We start from the raw sequence: 23,215 nt of genomic DNA on the forward strand, positions 1-23,215 counted from the left end.
CATGACATTAGTTTGCTCGGTTAAACTAGAATATTGATTACAGTTATTTAGAATTCTGTTCAACTAGGTCAAATAAAATGTCCCGGAAATGCACAAAAAAAAGTTTTTTTATTCAATAGAATTATAACTTATTATAAAAAATATTATGTACAATATTGAAATCAAATCTAGTAAATGTAAACTATAGGTGTTTAACAAAACAATATATTAATTCGTGTTTGAAGGAAAATTTTAAGCTCTTTATTATCCAGTGTTTACTGCGTTTAGAAAACCTAATTTATAATAACTCATATTATATTATATTATTATCATACATTATTTTCTTTTAAAAAATGCCAGTTTTAATTTTATTACATATTGTAATTAAATTTAATATTATTCAAGAACACAGACTCTAATCGTCGATTTAAACTTGTTATAATATATTATGATGAAAATAATACATCTGATTAATTTTCTTTTTCGTTGCAATCTACTTCTAATTTTATCGGATTTAAAAAAAATCGTTTCATCGTCACCGATAATAATTTTTAATAAGACATTATAGTACTCGAAAGATACATAAGATTCCATCAACATAATATTAGAACACAACATGTTAATATAGTGTTTAAATATAGGTAAATCCCGCTCCAGTCATTTTAAAGTAATTTTTTTAGGGAGGTATGTGAAGTTGACTGTATAGAACCAAACAAAAATGTTTACATGGACTTGGACACTTTATGGGATTTGTTTAAACCTCTTTTTTGTTTTTAAGACTTCGAAGTTACCTACTTGTTTTCTTTTGTTGAATCCAAATTTTTGATTATCCTACATTAAAATGTATGATGTCAAGTTTATGGATAACGTTTTATTGAAGATTGATAAGTTACTGTACAGGGAGCTGTGAGTGTCGATAATTTTGATAAATTCACTCTAATACTCTAATATCTTAATTCTTAAAATTTGAAATATTTGTCGTGTATGAAATACGTAAATGTCTTATACATAAAATAAGCACTTGGAATCCATACCTAGATACATTTTATCTGAACATTTATGGGGTAGAATTTAATTTGGTTTTTTTCAAATTGCTTTTTCTAGGGAGGAATTATTTTACCGTGTTAATTATTATGCATGATTGCGTCTAACTGCATAGTGATAATTATAGTGCGTATTTTATTATATAATATAATATGTCTATCTATAGTATAGTATTACAGAATAATAATAATATTATAGATAGTCAGTTTTGAACGTTTCTGTACAGATGAACTGTGGTCATAATCTTAAATACTATTGTGTTTGACATCTGCCTATGTTATCGCTAATCATATATATACACCTAGCGTGGTTTTTCACAAAAAGTCTAGGGTTGTTTTAGGTTCACGGGTTAAGCAACGAGTACCAAATACTCGAATAATTGGCGGGCGTGTGCATATATAGGAATGGAGAGCTGTTTACAACCCTAATAAGGTATAAACGTACCTTTTTCAATGAAGATAAGTGCTGGGTCAAAGTTTTTACTGTATTATTGCGTTTTATTTTTTGTATCCCTATACTATACATAAATATGTAGCTGCACAACTTATATTTGGGCGCGGCTCACATACTATATTCCTGCATAATAATGAAATTATGTTAGATGAAAGTATAATACAACAGCAATAATAATAACACAAACGACCGGGCTACGGTGTGTTAATTAATCTTTTTACCGCGTAATAATGAGATATGTGATTACCGACTAAATAAATCAATTTTTATTTTACCTATGGCGTCATTATTAAAACACTCTTTGCTACGCTTGAACAATTTATTTTTGATTTACCTATCATATAATTATTGTATTAATATGTTCGTTTTAAAAAATGTTTATTGATTTTTCATACCTATGATATGCAAGTACATTATACATCAATATAATAATATAATCATAACTCCAGTAATTCTAATGTGGACGAATCCCAGTATACATCTACATTCTACAGCATACATTTTTGTAGTGTAATTTGAATATTATGCTAATTGTGAGAACGCGAGAACTTGAAAGATCATGGACTATACGATTGTTAATACAATCATCGACGTTAATTAGATGCAAATTTTAAGAGATTATTTTATTGAAAAATTAACATAAATAATTATTTATTCAACAAGTAGCCTTCTAAAAGGAATATAATTTTTATATTGTGGTGGTTGATTTATTGCATGTCTTTCAAAAATATGTTACTTAACCTAAGTTGTTACGCTTACAGGCTCGTTATTTTTGTTCGCCTATGTTTTGGGCAACGTTTTTGACCCTAATTTCAAAGTTTCTGAGTTCATCCGACAAACTCGTATAATCGTCTATTAAATTGCAAATAAACAAAACTAGACATAGAATTTTGATACAAAGTCACGGACTTTCAATTAGACGGGTATTCTATTACATATGAGGTGCATAAGTTTTTCAAGAAGTTGAAAACTATAATTAGTCATAGCTTTTAAATGCATTGCCTGCTTTCTTAATTTCTTATTAGATCTGGTAGAATAATATGTCTGTTAAGGTTTTAATCAAGAAGAGTATTCCAAGTCAATAGCTGTCATAGCTTAATGTTTTAATAGCTTTATTTTTATTCAGAAATATCATATTATATATTATACATAGGTAAATGTACGTTGCAGTAAAAGCTTTAATTTATCTACAACTACAACTATTACGGTGTTAGTGCTATTCGGACTTGTACTAATGATAAATTGAAACAATACTATGGTAAAAGTACGAAGTATAAGAAAAATATATAATATATATTATATATACGTATATATTTCAAATTGAGTATTATTAGATTGAAATTAGTATTTTGAATTTATTCTTCGTATTTATAATAGTAATAATAACTTATTAAATAACTATATACAAATATATATATTTAACTATTTATAAATCCTATTAATGGTATGAAAAAAATTGATATGCTTAAATTTCAGGACAAATTATATTATGTAGTCGTAAAATAATATCATTGAAGAATGAGATTGAACTTAGCAACTTAGGTCTTACTGATATTTAGACTTTTACCGAAACATAAATATATGCCACAATAATATAAATTACATGGACTTTTGGTTCAAAAATTAAAATTATTATTTATTACTCAGACTTAGAACTTTGGGTTTGAAATTATTTGAATTATTGTATTTAATGAAATTATATAAAAAAAACTCTCATTCGTAGTTCGTATACGTGTTGAAATTGTTATTTATGTTTAATAATGAATTCATATTTATTTTTATCACCGAATAAAAAGCTCAATATTTTAACTAAGTTTTTGAGTCAATATATGATAGGTAATTGTCTTAATTTTAATAAATACATAAATTAATAAAATTAATTACCTATTCAATTTATATCATTAATTTTAATAAATGTTAAATAATATTATATCTAATATTTATAATGTTACTTGAATTGATATAATGTTATACAATATGTTATAATATATTATATGACAAACGAATAAATTAATAATTAATTCGGCGAACACTGCGGTTACGTTATATCATTATAATTTTATAAATGATTGATTGAGATGGTTGAATATTAATACTTGCAAACTGCATGTATATAATAGATGATTCTACGGATGATCCTGACGACGCAGAAAATCGTTGGAGGAGAGGAGCACGGGGTGCTGTTCAAAGGGTAAGAAGAAAGTCCAGGGTGCAAAAACAGCATAGCTATGATGATGACATAAAGCCTGGCGTCGGGCAACAAGGAGGACAGGGTGTCACTTCGACTTTGACTGCTGAGGGACAAGGTAATAATTTCCATGGTTGGCTGTATGATTGCTCTTCACAGTATTTCGATAAGTCTTCGAATAAATCAGTCTTATAGAATGACAAACTATTTATTTTTATTTTTGTTTATCGGTTTTTGTATATTTCCTATTCCAATAAACAATAAAGTTAAATCCAAGTGAGGACGAGATTAATAATTATAGAATAACAATATCACATAATTTTTCGCTGGAGTTGATTGTTATGAAATGTTATGTTATGTACCATAATGATGAATTGACTTTTAACTTTTTTTTTTTTTATTTGAGGTTAAATTTATGTCAGCGTGTGGTTTTTTTTTGCAAATATGTACTTAAAAAACCATTTCTGTCTTTTGTATTTTATTGTATAAACATTTATAAATAAAACAAAGATTTTGTTTACATGTTATAATAATGGGATATAAATATTTTATGTATATGTAAAAACATTTTAATAGTACAAATTTTATAACAAAAGTTTTTAAAATAATATATGAGTAAAAATTTCTATAAAAACAAATGCATTAAAATACAATTTCGTAAAAATAATGTTTATAATTAAGTTTAAACTGAATAATTCTTGATAAATGTAGGTACCGTATGAAATATATCTCAGTGATATTCAAACAAAATAATCATAAACCATAAAATTACGCGAGAAATACAATGAAATGACCTATAATATAAGGGGATTTGTTAGTTCACTATACAGTATGGATGTTATTTTTGTATTTCAGGTTAATATTTATTTATAATACATTTAAGAACAATGATAAATATTCACATACAAAAAGAGATTTCGAACTACCCTCAGTTAAAAACCTATCTGTTTGGGTTTCTTTATATTATCGAAAAATTCTTTATAGTGTTTCCTCACGTTTGTGAAAACTTTATTGAATATTTTCTCCTCAAACTAACTACTAAACTCTATTTACAATTGATATAAAGGCATTCCATACTTTGTTTGAAATCTGAAATATAATGTAATATTAAAAGTTTTAAATGCTAAAGTCACACTTTATATGAATTTTGTTGTTTTTAGATAATAAAATATTTAAATTATTGTAATCAAATATAAAATAATACGTTTTAAACTCCTAATTTTTGATATACTAAACTAAATTACAATTCTATAATTTTACACATAAAATTTCTATATCATAACGAATTATAATATTATTATGTTATAATCATTTTAATGTTGAAGGATTTATCTTATTCGAATCTAGGTCGATTGATCTGTGATATTTATTTTTGTATAGTTATTTTATTTAATTCTATACTAATGTAAATAACTGTAAATAAACATTTAAAAGGTTTGTATAGAAAAAATTAATAAATTGTAAATTCGGTACATCGTCTTTCATAATAATATCGAATATACCTTTGTAAACATTTTACAATTGTACGGTAGTAAATATAGTCATAAATTATTTCAAACAAGTCCCATTAAAATTATTAATCATTACTTCGATGAGAAATTAAAATAAAAAATTAAAATGAAAGAATAACTTTTACACTTCGACATTAGGATGAACGTGCTTGATGCGGCGTACTTTCACCAACTGATTAATAAATGAAAGTCGATCGTAAACATTTTGAGAATGAAAAGGATTTTAAGTTTTACATTTCAATGGGCTAGTGAGTCACAAGTTGTAATTAACAATGCACTATATTATAATAATTAAACTTTGAGTCGTCAAGCACGTTAATTTATCATCGCAATTCTTGATAATAAAATATAGTGTTTCATTTAATAAATTAGGACGCTTAAAATAAATCATTATATTTTGTGCACATGATGTAAACTGAGATAAAAAAAAGAAAAAAAAATATATCCATTATTATCACAGTGCCCATTGTTTGTTTCGATATTTCCGATGTTTTAAGATAAACCGTCGTTTTATTTTTGAAAATAATTTAAAAAAATAATATAAATATGTATTTTAAGCTACTATAAAAACCCTTATTTAATTCAACATAAGTGTGTTTTTTATTCTAAAATTCTATAAGTACTTGATTAAATACGTCATGATGGATCTACTAATACCCTGCAATGAAATAATAAAAAATATACGTACTTGTATAGACTTTTATTATACACACATAAAATTATCTAACCGTCATATATACATATTATAAGTGTGATACAGTTAATTTTTAAAACATTTAACATCAGTTCATTTTTACCTCGAACCGTGATAAATAATTATCCAGATTTAAATAATAATGTAATATGTTGCTGTACAGACATCATTATTACACTGGTTATTGTGATTCAATCGATCGTTTTGTTTGCAGCTCAACTGCCGAGACGAGCGTCAGCGTACGACGTATATCAAAACCGTGTGGACCAGCAGCAAGGTTCGTCGCCGGTAAATCGGAGGTCCAGTTTCCGGATACAGCAAGACGACGACGTTAGTGGTGGCGGAGGAGTGCAGCAAAAAGGTAAAAATATGTCATTGTTATACGCCATACGACCGGAACCACGCGCGTATATTTTCTGGTGTTATTATAACATTATAATTATGTATTTCGAATGGTCGCTGATGATGAGTATTGTGTACACTGGAGTGTTGGGTTGTATACCACGTGATTATTGGAGTTATGCAAATTTGGCTGATAATAAACCTACATAACTTTTATCCGTCTAAAACACGCCAGACCCTTTTCACCATTGCTAATTTTATACCCCACCTAGTGGGGATTTCCAATGATATGTGTGTAATATTATGCGTTTTAGATATTGTGCAAAACAATGACATAATTATGTCGACAAGATAATATTTGCAAAGGTAATGATTTTAAGTCCTTTATAATATTATGGCAAACGACCATACACGATTATGTGTCAAGATAACATTACCAATTTAATAATACCTATGTCCCATTTGTATACGATGTGTACATATAACATTATAATATACCTAATATAAACCTACAATTGTTTGGTTTAGTCACCACTCATAAACCCCGTGCCAATGGTTAGTGACTTGGGGTTAGTAAGGTGTGGTAAAATTATTAGAATTAAAGAGCCATTTTTTTTTTATTTGCCAGATAAATATTTTGTATTACGTTAACTAGAATCTAGTTTTTAAAACTATAGGATTTATGTAATTTTTAAAATTCGTTCAACGGTAGATACAACAATGGAGATAATAGCTATTATCATCTAAATATGTTTTGTTGTTGTAATTTTATTAAATAACGAAGAATAAAAAAAAATATTCAGAATATTATATTTGAATTCCAATATTCTATATCAGTAGCTAGTATTCCCAAAGTAATTGAAATACATCATAAAATGTTACAACTATTATAATAAATAAATCATTTTTTTAAAAAAATTTTCTTATTTCTATATGTAATAGTATAGTTTGGTGTAAAAAAACAAAATACGTAGATTTTTCACCTTGCAATTCATCAAATCAAATACTTAAAGGTTCCATAATCAATATCTTACACTTTTCTAAGAAATCTATGTTGGTTTTATAAAATTTGTTTAATTTTTCAGTCAACTTAATAACACTTATTTTAAAATAGAAAAAAAGTAAAATTGAGAAATTAATCTGCAGTAACAACAAGTAAGAGTTATCTAATAAGCACTAAAATTAATTAACATTCGAGGTGAGCTATCCTGTTAACTCACAGTGCTTGACGTTTTATGTTAAGTGCATGTATACAATTATTGTTTTTTATTTCAAAATATAAATTATTTAAATATATAATTAATAATTATTAATATTAAATAGTAATCCATGCTTATTATTATTCATAAATAATAAATAGAATAGAAAATATAAAATATAAATGTACCTACGCATAAATTTATATTTCACATTTTCTAATCATGTTTTACTGCAACTTCTTCAAATTAAAAAGAGTTGTGATTATTATAAGTAATTTTATAGAAAAAAAAAGTCAGATGCAACCATTTTTTTATTTGTTAATATTGTCCAACTTTTTGCATTATTTAATCTTGCTGATTCAGAGATAGACTATTGCTATTTTTTTAAGTATCTATATAAAACACGATTGCCATTGTCCATTTGGTTGCTTGAAATAATCAACAGAGTAATATTTACAGATTTTTTATTGTATAGTAAATATACAGGGAGATCTAAAATTTATGTTTCAGAAATTGTATTATGTAAATATTAAAAATAGAGAAAAACTTGTAGTACGAAAGTTGTTTTATTTAAAAAAATCTAAAATCGTTATTACATTATATATTTATATATATATATAAATACATATTTTAATGAAGGCAACGTCAACTTTAAAAATTCCCAATGGAACCTACAACTTTTTTATAAATATAATATGAATAAATGTTTTAATATATTTTAGTGATAGAACAACTATAATTAATGAAAAACTCTATGCTTGAGTCCATTTTGAGAGATGTTTATAATTTTTAAAAATCACGTTATAAATATTATTATAAATACAGTAATCCTGTATAATTTATTAATATTAGTATTATATAATTTGTTTATGGTATAAGTAATATTGACAAGAAAAATGTGTAAAATATTTTTTTTTTTTTTTTACATTTTGGAACTAGTGATTTTGGCTAAAATTAAAATATAAAAGGTACTTATCAATCCAAGAGCATTCCTGATTGCGCTAATTTCACTAGCCATAATTATCGCTCATGTATTGCTTTATCATAATAAATCAGAAATAATATTCAAACTGTCATATTGGCTACATAGTTTACTATTGTTCAAAAAATTGAAATTAAGCGGTTTTCTACTGTATTGATTAATGACATTTTTTCATCTCAAAGATGTATCAGAAAATACAAACAAAATAACAACAGAGAATTTTTTTTCGGACAGCCGAGTATTGTGATTTAACCAATGGATTTCGGCCATGGGCATAAAATTAGTTTTTTTTCCATCACAAAAGTAAAAGGATGACCCATGTCAAAGTGTATATTATTATACACTCTTTAGAAGCTATTATTTTATTTTATTTTTTTGAGTATACTTTTTGTGTTCAAAAAAAAACCTTATTATATAATTATATTCCCATAATAGTTATAATTTATGTTCCTATATTATTATGAAAAGGCTTTTTGATTTTAAAATAAAAGTAAAAATGTTATTTAATACATCTATAGCGGTTGTTTACTGTGCTTTAAGTCGATAGATATATCATGTCAAAATCTGTCACTCACTAGTATGTTAGATACCTCAATATATCATCTTATAAAACACAAAATACTAACCATTTTTAACTATGTAATTTTAATAAAAATACGTTCTAAATAATTAATGGTAAGTTGTGAGTACATCGTATTATTCATAATCTATGTAATAAATTGTAAACAAAAGTAATAATGTTGTATTTTATACTCTAACTACATTATGGAAACTATATTGACGTTATAACGAGGCACAATTGTTATTTCATTTAATTCTTAGATCATATAATATTATTCAGACCATTTTAATGTCGCGTAAAATTGTGTAAAATACAACTGTATTTACGCGTTTACATTGTAGATATATTTTTTTTAAATTCATTAATAAATAAAGCAAAGTTTTTTTAAAGTTATTATTTATATTAACTTTAAATGTATCAAACAATATTCATAAATCATAACTTTTAAAATAAATAAATAAAATAAAATATTATAAATGGTTAAATTTTTAACTTTTTGACCAATAACTAATTCATTAACAAATCTTATCAAGTTAAAGTTAGTGGTATGTTACTACTATTATGATTAATAAATTTAATACCAGGGTTTAGAAAAATATTAAATTTAGTTTTAATTAAATATTAACGTAATAATATTATTACTGAAATACTAATGAAATATGATCAAAAATATTTTTCAGAAACACCAATGTTAATATATTGTAATATATAGGTAGGTTGATGATTGTTTATTTATAGAATATGAAAACATAAAAAAAAATGTGTGATAAAATGTAATTAATAAACATAAATATGTATAAAATATTTACATAAAATTTTTAAATATAATAATTATATTATATAAATAATTTAATAAATAATTATAATATATTTTTTAATATATAAAAATCATATTATTTTAATATACAAAAGCAATTTAACTAATGCCTGTATAAAAATTACTTTTAAAACCGAGATACTTCTATTGTCATTTGTCATAGAATATTGATTTATTTTTTGATACAATATCAAGCTCTTCTAAGCTCCTCAAAATGTCATTAATATCGTAATAAGCAATTTTTTTTTTTTTTGATTAACCAAAAAATATAATTTATTTATTTTAAGTAAATAATATATTAAGTAAAATCATAAAACCAAATTTCAAATATTATATTATTTAATTTCATTATAATATATAACATTTTTCAGTACATATATTTTTTTATAGTTAAACTATAAAAATATTTGAACTGATAATAAATAAATATATTATTATTATACCTAACATCTGTATTAATAGTAAAATAAAAAATGTAATGATATACTTTATAATCAAAATAATAATCATATTTTGCGCATACTTTTGATCAACTCTACCTCTAATTCTTGTAATTTTCTATAAAAATTAACTACAATTAATAGGTATTTTAAAATATTTTATATTATTTTTTTTATAATATCTGGATTGTGTTTTTTTGATATTTCTCTTTATATTGTATCAAAAAAAATATAAATAATGTAAAGTTGCATATAATAATTTAGTATATATAAATATAAACTACAATAAAATCTATCCTTGGATTTCACGATTTTTAAATTTTAAGATATTATTATCGATACAAATTATACTTAATTATATATAATATATAATATATATATCAATCGAATCATTGATAATAAATTAAAATGTATTTTTTTCATAGAATACTGAAATTAATCGATTGAAACCGTCGGTTTTATAAATATTGACACTGTTTTAAACTAACAAAGTAAAAATGAAAAAAAAAATTATAAAAACTATAATAACTATGTTTGATGAAAAGACGTACTTCTCTATAGATTTTATCGTTATTTAATGAAAACTAAAAATCTAATTGATAAATACCATATATTGTTAGGATTAATCATTGAGTTCTATACCTACATAATATTAAAATTATAAATGATTCGTTAACAGACGGGTCAACTGAGTTGGAAAACTGTTCCTGAAAATTAATTAATTTTAACAAAAATTACTAAACGCAGAACAGTTTGATGAACAATATTTAGGTCGGTAGGGTCAAGCAAAATAAATAATAGCAAAAAATGACAGAAGCACGAGGTATATTGTTATAATACATTGTATATGGTTAATATATGTTGCACTGAAATATTGAAAACAATTCTAGTATATACCAATATACCTATATATAAAAACAATGTACATATAGCTAGCTGGTAACAAGATACAAAATGAAAAGTGAGTGTACTCATTTTACATTAAAAACTAATAACCCAATAATTTTGTCACCGCGTGTACCTACTACGTCTACGTCTAAAACCTATTTTTAAATTAATATTGACTAATAATAGGCACGGGTGATGAATAAATACATATAGGCAGTTAATTTATATATATATATATATACCTATGGTAATTTGGTATCGGCTATTGTACATCATAATTATAACACAACCCATAGTAGATATTTACATAATAAGATAGTGTTTGCTGTGGACTTTATTGCACACAACTAGTGTTGTAGTACGTACTGGAAAATAATGTCGAATTCACAAAGTTAATAAAACATGATATGAATTTTCTTCGAAAACCGGATACAATTACTTATATTATGATATATTATATATTAATGCATTCATATAAGCATAGCCATATCGGTATCAAACGATAATTTAAATTTCTTTGTAGTGTTTAACTTTTAAATTAAGTTATACTATTTATAAAATCATATTAAATTCAAGGAAACAAATAACAATGTAAAACGTTTAACTAATAACCAGGGCTCGTAACTTTATTACACCTAATAATTCAATGTAATTCAGATAAGTATATAATAACATGATTTGATATTTTCTGTATTAAATATTAATTGATTTTATATTTAGAAATGTGAATAATCGAAGAATTTTTCTACTTATTATAAAATCTACAAACCGAAAATAAACAATAAAAATGTTATATATATAATTATATATATATATATAATTAAAAAATAATTTTTTTTTAAATATATTAATATTTGTTTATTTTAAATTTAACTGCATATTATACCGCATAATATTGCATATTTAAGATCTTTTTAGTGCATATGTATGCACATATTTCATTATTTTTTAGCGCTTCAAGTTCCAAGCCCTGCTAATAACATAAAGTATTTGCGTATATTAAATATTAATATTTATCCAAATTAAGTACACGTTGAGTGCAATTGCATTTTAATTGCATATTATATAAAAGTTAATAAATTAAATTTTAAATTTGATTTAATTAAAATATAACGTCTTAAATTAATCGCATTCTTTCATGAAAAATTAACAACTAAAAATTAAATTTTTTGAACAATTAATATATGTAAAAATAATCTTATTTCTAAAATTAATTTTATCATAATCATTATTATTATTATTATATAGTAGTTAAAATAATACATAGATGGATTAACAATTGTTATCACGCAATATATAATAAATGTAAAATTACAAATAAATTAAATCAATTCGAATTATAGAAATGTATAATCAATTACAAGTTATAAAAATGTATGTTAACACAGTTTCAATTCGTAGGTTAATAATTATTGAACTCAATTATTATAAGGTTGTTTTTTTTTTCAATTTGTTATTTTGTTTTAATTTAAAACTATAATAATAAAATCTTAGTTATCAATTAAAATTACTTTTTTATAAGCAGTCATTTTTCTCACATTAGATTAAAAGACTATCAAACTATTCATTATTTAAACAAAATTGAAATTTTTCTACAAATTCATGTTTGTGTATTAAATTTTCATTAAAACTTTTTTAAATATATATTATGGAAAATTTGATAATATCATACACATATTATATAAAATGAAATGTTGGCTGGGGAAAAAATGTACAGCCTCCAAATAGTTTTAGGAATTGAAACTTTAAAATTTATTTATTTTGTACTTTATAAATTACTTGGTTATTGTTAACTGGCAGTGAAGCTTTTCACGGGGCATAATTTAATTTTAGAAATAAATTAAAAATGAAACAGTTGAAGGACATTTAAAATTAAAAATATTAAAAACCAAGTGCTTATGAACGCAGTTGTGAAACATTGTTGTTCACGAAAATATAGTTCCACAAATTATGATAATATTTTGGTGTAACTGTAGGATGGTGTGTACATACAAGTACGTGTGCAGTGTGCACATATGGTTATATGGTTATGTGTATTGTGCATTACTATGTTTTCAAGTAATATATATGTTCAAATATTTTTACAACAATCGTGTAAATTTTGTCGACATTTGTTGCAAACCGTGACTCCATATATTGTATGAAGTTTTTCTTTTGGCTTACAAAATATTGTTCTTTTTGCTGTTTTATCATTGAAAATGCATTTATGTATATATTATTTATTATTTAAGATTGTTTCACTTGAAAACGTTTTTTTAAAAATGATTTTTTTTCTAGATAATATAGTGTAGTATTATGTAATACTGTATTTTTGATTTGAACTAGACTTATACTATTTCAATTCGCAAAAAATAAAATAATTACTTACATAAATAGTACACTGCAATTTTTATAGTTCTAATATAAAGAGTAGGTACCTATCATCAAGTATGCGTAATATTATTGCATCGTTTATTATCATTAAAATGTATTGATTGATAGGTTCACATACAATAATTGTGTTTTCAAAAATCGTTTTGTAATATACCGCCATTATGGCATTATAATATGATTCATATTATATTATCTTACATTAGAAAAATTCAAACCATGTACACGTGCATACGGTAAATACAATGGTTCAATTAATTTATTTTTGTTAAAATATAATAAAAATAAGTTTATATTATAATATTATTTAATATAATATATTTTATTCTAACTAAAATGTTTTGAATTTTGGATTTACATTGTTTTCTTTTTGTTTTTATTAAAACATAATAAAATTACCTATATTCGGTATTTAAAATGTTTGTGCATAGTGTATTTTATATATTCTGAATTATAATATGTATAACTCACACTGAATTTAAATATTCCTTATGTTTTGATTCATATTATTTCAAACTCGTAACTATCTTATATCTCTATTTTAGCAAACATTAAAAAACAAAAGATTTATTTTATGTTATTTTATTTTTCTAAACACATTGTATTCTTTGAATCTCAAAATATAAGATATACATTAGTATATTATAATATATTTTATATATAGGTAAAATAAATATTGCACTATACCTAGTAGATACATCATATAAAAGCAACTTCGTTTAATATCGACGCATAATAAAACATTTAATATGCTTTTATAAGGTATCTTTTAATGTATTTTATATGAGATATTATTCAATGTAAAATCGAAGGTTAAATGTGTATTACATTTTTTACATAAATGTACTGACACGAAGAAATCATACAAAACAACAAAATTCACTGTGAAGTTTATATTAGATCATGATTTATCATATTTCTACTTAAAATAAATAACTACACATAAAATAAAATAATATATTAATACCTTTAAAAATTTCCTATTATTTTCTGGTCGTTTTTAAAGTCATAAATAAAAATTGAATTTGATAACACTACTAAGTGCCAACCAAGTGGTCTACTGCAAAAACTCATTCACATAAAAAAAAATGTTCATTTTTATATGAATTATTATGTTTTCGTATAAATTTTTCAAACATACGAGTATTATTTAAAAATAAAGAAATATCTATGAATCTATAATGGTTGTTTATGTACTTATATACTATATAGGTATATATTATAATAATACATGCATATTCATATTACACAGATTTTTTACAAATGTTTAGTGTATATTATATAAACCATAATACCGAATAATACGTCTTCAATATTTAATCAAATATTCAATTTGATGTGAAATATAAATATAGTTCTGTAATGAAAAAAAAATTTAAATAAATAATCTATGTAAAGTTCCAGTCAATAACTGAGTAGAAAATAAATTTAATTTAAGCTTTACACCAAAAATATTTTTTTCTCTGAACATACTTAAAGATAAAGTTTTTAAAAAAACCTTAAAAAATTTTAATTAAAATGTTTTTAATTCTTATTACTCATTGTTGGATGTATCATAATATTTGAAATTGCGAGATAATAAATAATGAAATTTGTATAAATCATTCTTATTTTACTTAAAAATGACAAATGTCATATTATTTTAAATTTTGTTTTACAATGCAAAAATATATTCAAATATGTCAACTGATATAAATGCATTTTATTAATTATTATAAATATTAATAAAAATTGACGATTTTATAAATTATAACATGTATAAATATGGTTCATTGTTTTGATTGAACGATTAAACCTAACCAGTTGTTCATTGACAAATTTAAAATCGGTCTGTGGGCCTTATTAGGTATAATAATATAATATATTAGGTCTTTTTGAAGTTATCACTTCACAACGGGAGTTTTGAAATTATCAGCTCTGCACCACCGCTTTGGAAAACATATAAATATAACATATGCTTAATGCATAGTATAATAATATAATGTACTTCTCTATTGTCTTCGAAAAGTATATATTTATATTATCGATACCTCGTTTATAAGGTCTACAATAGTCAATAGATACTCGTTAATGGAGCGGTAACGATACTGCAATGAAATCGATTGCGTTTATAATACGTGCGTACATTAATCTGTGTGGGAAGCTCCGTGAGATGAATAACGTAAAAGCTTTTAAAACATTAGCCGTTACAATAGGTATAATAATATTAAAATGTAATAATATACCATAATATTATCATCGTTATTATCACATAGATTAATATTATTTATGATTGATCTTGTCGCAGTATAATATAAAATGCGAAAAAATATTCGTTTCGTTCCTAATTCCTACTCAGCAGTATTACTCGTATCTTATTATATTATTATATATATATATATATATATATTCCTATACCTCTGCGATCCATACTTTATACCATGAAAACAATTTTAAACACGATACGATTGTTTTTCGTTAAAGCATCACACAAAAATAACTGTATAATGCCAGGATTAAAGATGTCTGCAGAACCATATAGTTTGTATAATACGAAATGCTGTGTATGCAGTATGAAAGAAAAAAATTGTACAGTGACTACAGGATTATAGTTATTTTTGTTAGTTTTAAATCATACAGTGCATTTACACATCTTAATATAATAACATTACAAATAAATCTTAAATCTGTGCTTATTATACTTAGAAAATTAAGTTAATTCATGTTTTAAATTTCAACCGTTAACTAATATTATTTTTGATTAACAACGTGAAACATCTGCATCCGATGTAACGGTTGCTTTTAATGATATATAGTTGGCAGTTAAATAGTACACAATTGTGTATGGTCTGATGGTTATAGAAATGGAGTAAAAATCCTCAGTTATAAAAAATGTGCAGAACGAAAAAAATATATATTTTTATCTCTGGTGTAGGAAATAAACGCTCTAGAATTTGATATAAGAAAATAAATAAATGGCATGCCTAGCCTAATACTTCTCGTGGTTCAGACATTATAGCTACAAATGCAAGTATCGGACACACAAACCTTTACACGTAATAAAACACGAAGAACAATCCTATTGCAGTAAATGTGATGAATCCCTCACAATAAAACACGTAGTCCTACATTGCCCGCTATTCGCTGTCGCAAGACACATTTTCAACCATCCTTTAATAACATAAGTAGTATTTCAAACAGATACTCCATTTTAAGATTTTCAAAATCATTAATATTGATACGAAAATTTAAAAATAAAATAAAAAATCACGTGAACAACATCAAAAAAAAAAAACAAAAAAACAGAAAATATATGTTTACGTAAACCCTACATTGTAATATAATAGTAAAGTTATACGCGTATAATTTATTATAATGTCAATTTAAATGTAATTTTTGGCTAATGAATTATAATTGTTAAAGCTTTTATCATTGATAAAAATAAAGTTGGATATGCAGTGTTCTATAGCGATTCTGTACGTTGTAAAGTAAACATAAAATCACTTTTGTATTCATAAGATGTTAAATATTTTAGTCACAGTGTACGTACTATGAAAAATATATCGTATTTTATTCTTATTTCTAGATCAGTCACAAAGTCTGGGAATGAACAACGACGAGGAGTGGAGGCCACGTAGACGTGGTTCGCAATTGTAAGTGAGATACTCTCGTAATGTGTATTTATTTTTTCTTATCATATATTTTGTGGTTTCATCGCTGTTTAAATTATGACTTAATTACGTTTGGTCTCGTGACAGGCCGGACATCAGCAACTTACGGTCATCCGCCGATTCTAGAGGAAGTCGAAACTCGTTTTCCAACCGGAGTGGCGGAGACGGTCAACAATTGCAACAACAACAACCGCAACAGCCACAACAGCAGCCGCCACCCGTCATCCAAGAAGCCGAACAGAACGAAACTGTCCGCAGACAGCCGTCTGTAGCCGGCGAAGAGATCAAGATAGTCATACATGACGTGGATTTTGATCCAAACACTATGGGTAAGTCGTTCGGGAAAATAGTATTGTATTTGTGGCGTTGTATATATTATACGGGTTAGGGGATGAGTGGTTGTGGTAATGATTTTCTCCCATTTTTCCTCCCCTCCACGATTTAATTTTTTTTTATATAAACAGGTGGAAATGCATGGTTTTCCTATACACTATTTGTCTCGTATTTTAAATTCTGCGTTTGATCGGGTGATTCAAATATTATGAACATTTTTTTAGGGAATAATTAAATAAGTAAATTTAAATAATAATAATCCAAACTTAGAATAAAAGTTTGTTGTTTTCATCGGAGTTTAACTACTAATCTGGTTTCTTAATGTTCCTGAATACATTATCAGTAATACCAGTTTATTATATAGATTTGTTCACGCGAAAATATTATTCAGCATTACATATTTCGGTCCAATATTAACAATATTTGTCAGTATTAATATTCAGCATACCTATTACAATTAATTTATTTTTTTGCATTTCTGCTAAGCACATAAGAAATTAACATCGCAAGGTTCGATACAACACTTGAATTTATTTATAGGATTTTGTCGATTGTGTATCATAATACTATATAAATAATACATAATTATATTGAATTATGTGTAATTATAACCGTCAAATTTTTAAGTTTAATACAGTCAACTATCTTTACAGCGTTGGCTGTAATTATAAATTCCATTAAATTTTATTTTACAAAATATAAATTATGTAGCGAAGTAGAAGAGATAAATTATCGTCATTTTAATGGATATATTTTTACTAATATTTATCTATTTGTATAAATTATACAAAAGTTATTTATTCCATTAATGGTTTATAATCTAGTTTCTTAAGTTATTTATGTATATACAGTTTAATTAAATAATTGATTTTGCTTAACGTTCTTATATTTTTTTTTAGTATTTTTTTTATTTTTTTGTTTGTTTTAAAGTCCATTATTATAAATGATAATAATTAGATAAATTATTTTTAGATCCATACGCTAAAATTAAATTACGTAAAAATGATTATTATTCATAACGAACAAAACAGAAAGAAATTTTAATAACCGTGTTATAATATTTGTACCTAGTGTAGTAGTGTGCATCCTACACATGTATAATATTTATGTTTACGTATTAAAATTTATTGAATAATCTTGTTTGTTAATATTTCTATAATTCCCCGGGTTTTAGTTTTCCCATGGGCCAAAAGTTTAGTAAATAAATACAATTAGACAACATTAAACCATTTGAAAAATGTATTATATAGTTAATACTATTGATAAATAATAATACAGTAATTTTAAAAACAATAACAATTTAAAAATTGAAGTTAAAAGTGAGATTTTCGTTTTCAAATTTATTATTTGAAATATCTGAGTTAGTCTTCTATGAATTCCTTCTCCTTGACGTGAATAAAATAAGGTTTGCTTTCATTTGAAAACCCTTATTGTCTATTAACTTTTTGTACTTATTGACAACAATACATTAATATTTTTTTGTCCATAAATAACTTCTTTAAAAATAAAAACTATGATTTTTATCTTTTTTAAATTATATACATTTAAATAGGGTTAAAAATAATTTTTATTTTTATTTAAAATAGTTATAAAAATAAATAATGATAGTTAGTTGATGATTAAAAATACATTTTTTACCATCGAAATGTGTTAAATTGTTATATTGGAAGTGATTACGTTCATGCTAAACGCAACAGCACTATACTAGTTCATATTGGCTGAATAATATTATAATCGTGTGAGTTATCGAGAACAAAGTCATGTACGTGCAAATTTTATGAAATAATACAAATAATAAAATTATATTTTCTGAAAATAACAAAAGATGCAGCCTGAATATAATAAATATAATAAAGTGAATAGCTGTTAAAGCTAATAGCGTACATGGTTAATATTATTTTTAACAAAGGAAACGTTGGAATAAGTTTTCTTTCAAATACATTTTGTTTACCAATGAAACTTATTACTTTAAAACTACAGTAAACACAAGCCTTTTTTCTTTTTTCTTGGTTTGATCCGTCGTTTGCATACAAAAGCGCAACAAGGAACAGCGATATAATTATTATGTATCATTAACCCATGCCGTATATCAGTGTATGACATTGTTTTGAACGAATAATTTTGGATTCGGATTGAGAGTTCCATCAAAGCTAACATAGAGTTTTCCAAACGTTCGTTGTGATTTGTTACAACCATGAAAACTAAAGCTATATCTATTTTATTCTCAGACATCGTGTCGCCGTAAATATTACATACAGTATCAATCAAACGTGTCAAACCATTCGGAGTATAAGTTAAGGTTAATTCTCCGGATGTATCTATTTCTGATATAGACGGCTCGGCAACCCCGGAGTTAAGTACTTCCTTTCCATTTTTCTTGAACGATAGACATTATAACTGGTGGCTGGTTGCTATTTTCGATGTTTGCGCGAACCTATCTCAACAGGGAGTCAGGGACACTCGCAATAGTATCTTGATAAATCACTGGTGGTTTATCGTTCATCACTGTATAGCTTTAACGTTTAATACCGAGTCGGAAGTTTTTCGTTCCGATATTATTGCTACAACGGTATGAGTAAGAGTCACAAGGACATTATAATGTACGATATCATAATATTATCTAAAAACACTTGATTCAATGAGTAGGATATTGTTATTATTCACGAAATATTTGTTTTAATTATGCAGTTGCATTTTCAAATAACTTGATAAAAACACATTAGCCATTTTTATATTATAATATTAATTTTATTATGATATCAGATTTAAATAAACAGCCGCTTTTCAGTAGTATTCAAACGTTAACAGCTATAATTTTAATTTTTAAAGAACAACAAGATAATATTACCTCTGTCTCATACATTTAAAGTTTTTTAAAGTGAGTGGTAACTGGTTATAGATACATGTCACGAGTATATTATATATTAGGTATTATTAAAACCCACGATTTGTATGCAATTAGCTGGATGCAATTTATTTAAATGCGTTCACACATAATAATAATAATATATTCTAAAATTTGTCTCAACAAACTGTGTTTTAGACAACTATTATACATAAAATAATAATTAATACTATTCAAATTATTGAGTTCAATGTGAGTGGTATATGCAGAAGCTATTTTTATGTTATGAGTAGTAAGTTCATAATACCTTTGGTTCGCATAATAGCCTTTTTGGTTTAAAAATATGGGCTTTATGTATTCCTACTTTGTCTGTAAGTTAAAAAAAATCACGTTGTTCAAGTAATAATAATAAGATAGTTCGTAGATGTAAAATATGGTTTTAATTTTATCTCAGATATAAAGCCACGATAGGGAGTCTTTTGCATCTATCTCGTGCATTATGTATAATAGAAACATAATTTTTTTCTGTAACTACAAAAATAAAAGGAAGACAAATTGTAAATCTCAGGTTATCATTTTACTGTTGTAATGACCTTTGTTGTTAAAATACAAATGCAAGACAATGAGGTCTATGATTTCATGTGAGTACCCTTTGTACATTTATTATGAAGACTGCCGTGGTTTATATTAATTGTACGACAAATTGTTTGCCCAAACATAATTTCACATTTTAATTATTATACTCGCATCGATGACTTAACCATATTGTGACCTAATTTGTGATAGCTTTCGCATACTTAATGCCTCTAATTTTACTAAAAATTTACATTATCGGTGCAGAACCCTACTTTGGTGAGGGGCTAGAGGGCTGCATCCCGGACCTCGACATAATTACAGTTTCTCATATATATTAATTTGGCTTTATTGAATTATTTTTGTTTAAATTTGTTTAAGTACAAAATATTTATACCACTTGCGATAGCCTTCTAAATTGTTATCTAATTATTAACCGATAAAATTAAGATAAAGTTAGAAAATCGTACCTACATAATCGTCATTTGAGTACGTATACTGTGTCTGTGTGTGTTGCGAAATATGAGCATGGGATAGTTAGTTAGTTCAGTGTATTTATACTACACAAAGCGAGTACTCTTATATATAGGTTAGGGTATATTACGCATATTGTTATAAGTTTTTGTCAATAATGACTAAAAAAAAAAAAAATACCCAAGTCAAGCTACGCAGAAAAACGCAAATTAAAAAAAGAGGGTGAAAGCAAGTTGCCAAAATTTAGTGATTTCTTTAAACTTACAACAGTTAAAGTTAACGAAGTAGTAATTAATTCTAGTACTTTCAAAATTAGTAATTCTGATGTAGAAAATGTTAATGTTACTGTTAGCAATAAATCTAATACATTAGACATTTTAAATGTCGATTACTTTAATAGTTATATTGGATCCACTTTAAAACTCGAAAATTGTAATATTACCACTACTAGTTGTACTTAAAATAGTATTCATAATTTTGAATTTTATATTGAACTATATAAAGATCTAAAAATGTAGCCTGTTCGTTTGAATGAGGGTTTTAAAGTAATATGTTGCTTAAAGAGATTACATTTTTATCAAAATTTCACCCTTCTACAAAAAAAAAATATTAAAAATCATAAAATAAGTCATCAAATATGTCATTGTTAGAATTAAAATTATCTAATATTAAAAAACAATTACGTAGATCAATATATTTTATGAACACACTGAAAAGGTACCTATATTGCTTAATTTCCAAACGTTTTAATTCGAATAATTCTTTTTCAAGTTATATTAATTCAGGCGTACAATGATGATAAGAAAAAACAAGTAAGAAATAAAAAATTCCTGCATGGTTCAGTTTAAAATATTTGAAATACTTCTAAAAAAAAACTTTTTAACTTTTTAGTTACTGAACTGGATAAACAAATGAATACATACGATAATGTTTGTAGTGTTCTTGTTTCATTAAGAAATTGGGCTCAGAGTTATTATTAAATATGTACATTTTATTACGTCTTAACTTATCCTTACCAATTTCAAAATATTAAATAAAAAGGACAAGTTCAAAATTAGTATTAATTGAAAACGTGAGAAGAACTTCTCTTTACCAAGAAAAATTAAATTCACTTGTTTGGCTGTTCGTGAACATAACAAACAAACTGGATTTTTAAAATTTAATTAGAAAGTTTAGTGATTTAAATACAGATTGAAAAAAAAACATTTATTGAAATTAAAACCTGTTAATTTATTTGCCTATATTTCTATTTTTAATTCTTATGATTGATTTTTATTTTTATGAGTTCTAAGTTCTAATACAACCTTATATTTAGCTATATTTTATTTATATCAATCAACATGAAATAATTATTCGTAGATTTATTATGGTATAATCTATTTATAATCTTAAAAATAAATTGGATGAAAAAAACAATACAGGGAAAAGACTGAGTTTATAATTTAAGTGGTCCCTATCAAAAATTATCCCCGGTCCCCAAAATTCTTAAGTATGACTCTGTGTCAGTGACTTTTAAATTTTCAAAAACCTAAAATTATTTTTCACGCATTTTCAAGTCTTTTTTCTATCATTTCGCGTCAAATTGTTAATGAATCATGCTCTACCCCTCAATGTATAATAAACAATGGCACGTATGGCTATGAAGGACATTTAAATCGTTTACCATCAGTCTTAACCAATAAACCTGTATAAATAAACAATAATTTTAAAGTCATAGAAACGCTTTGATTTGTTACTTATGTTCTACAAAACCCAAAATAGAATGCTACACCCACGACGCAAAAATTATTTATTTTAATTTTTATTATAACAATATAAGGTACACCAAACAGTTTAATTAAAATCTAACCCCACTCCTACGTCCCACGCGG

The 23,215-nt window shown here is 24.9% G+C and overlaps 1 protein-coding gene across 2 annotated transcripts in view; it reads left to right on the forward strand.

Annotated features, from left to right (window-relative positions):
* The window catches only part of LOC132920352 (regulating synaptic membrane exocytosis protein 1), a 187,858-nt gene that overhangs the window by 143,516 nt on the left and 21,127 nt on the right, over positions 1–23,215 (forward strand). The window contains exons 8-11 of one of the 2 annotated variants that reach the window (XM_060982678.1): positions 3,597–3,782; positions 6,084–6,230; positions 17,035–17,101; positions 17,207–17,448. In XM_060982678.1, the coding sequence (XP_060838661.1) occupies positions 3,597–3,782; positions 6,084–6,230; positions 17,035–17,101; positions 17,207–17,448 (642 nt within the window). The remainder of the gene's footprint in view (positions 1–3,596; positions 3,783–6,083; positions 6,231–17,034; positions 17,102–17,206; positions 17,449–23,215) is intronic. The other variant, XM_060982679.1, reaches the window with a different exon arrangement.

Source organism: Rhopalosiphum padi, chromosome 2 (assembly GCF_020882245.1).
Source record: "Rhopalosiphum padi isolate XX-2018 chromosome 2, ASM2088224v1, whole genome shotgun sequence".
In the NCBI taxonomy this organism is placed as follows: domain Eukaryota; kingdom Metazoa; phylum Arthropoda; class Insecta; order Hemiptera; family Aphididae; genus Rhopalosiphum; species Rhopalosiphum padi.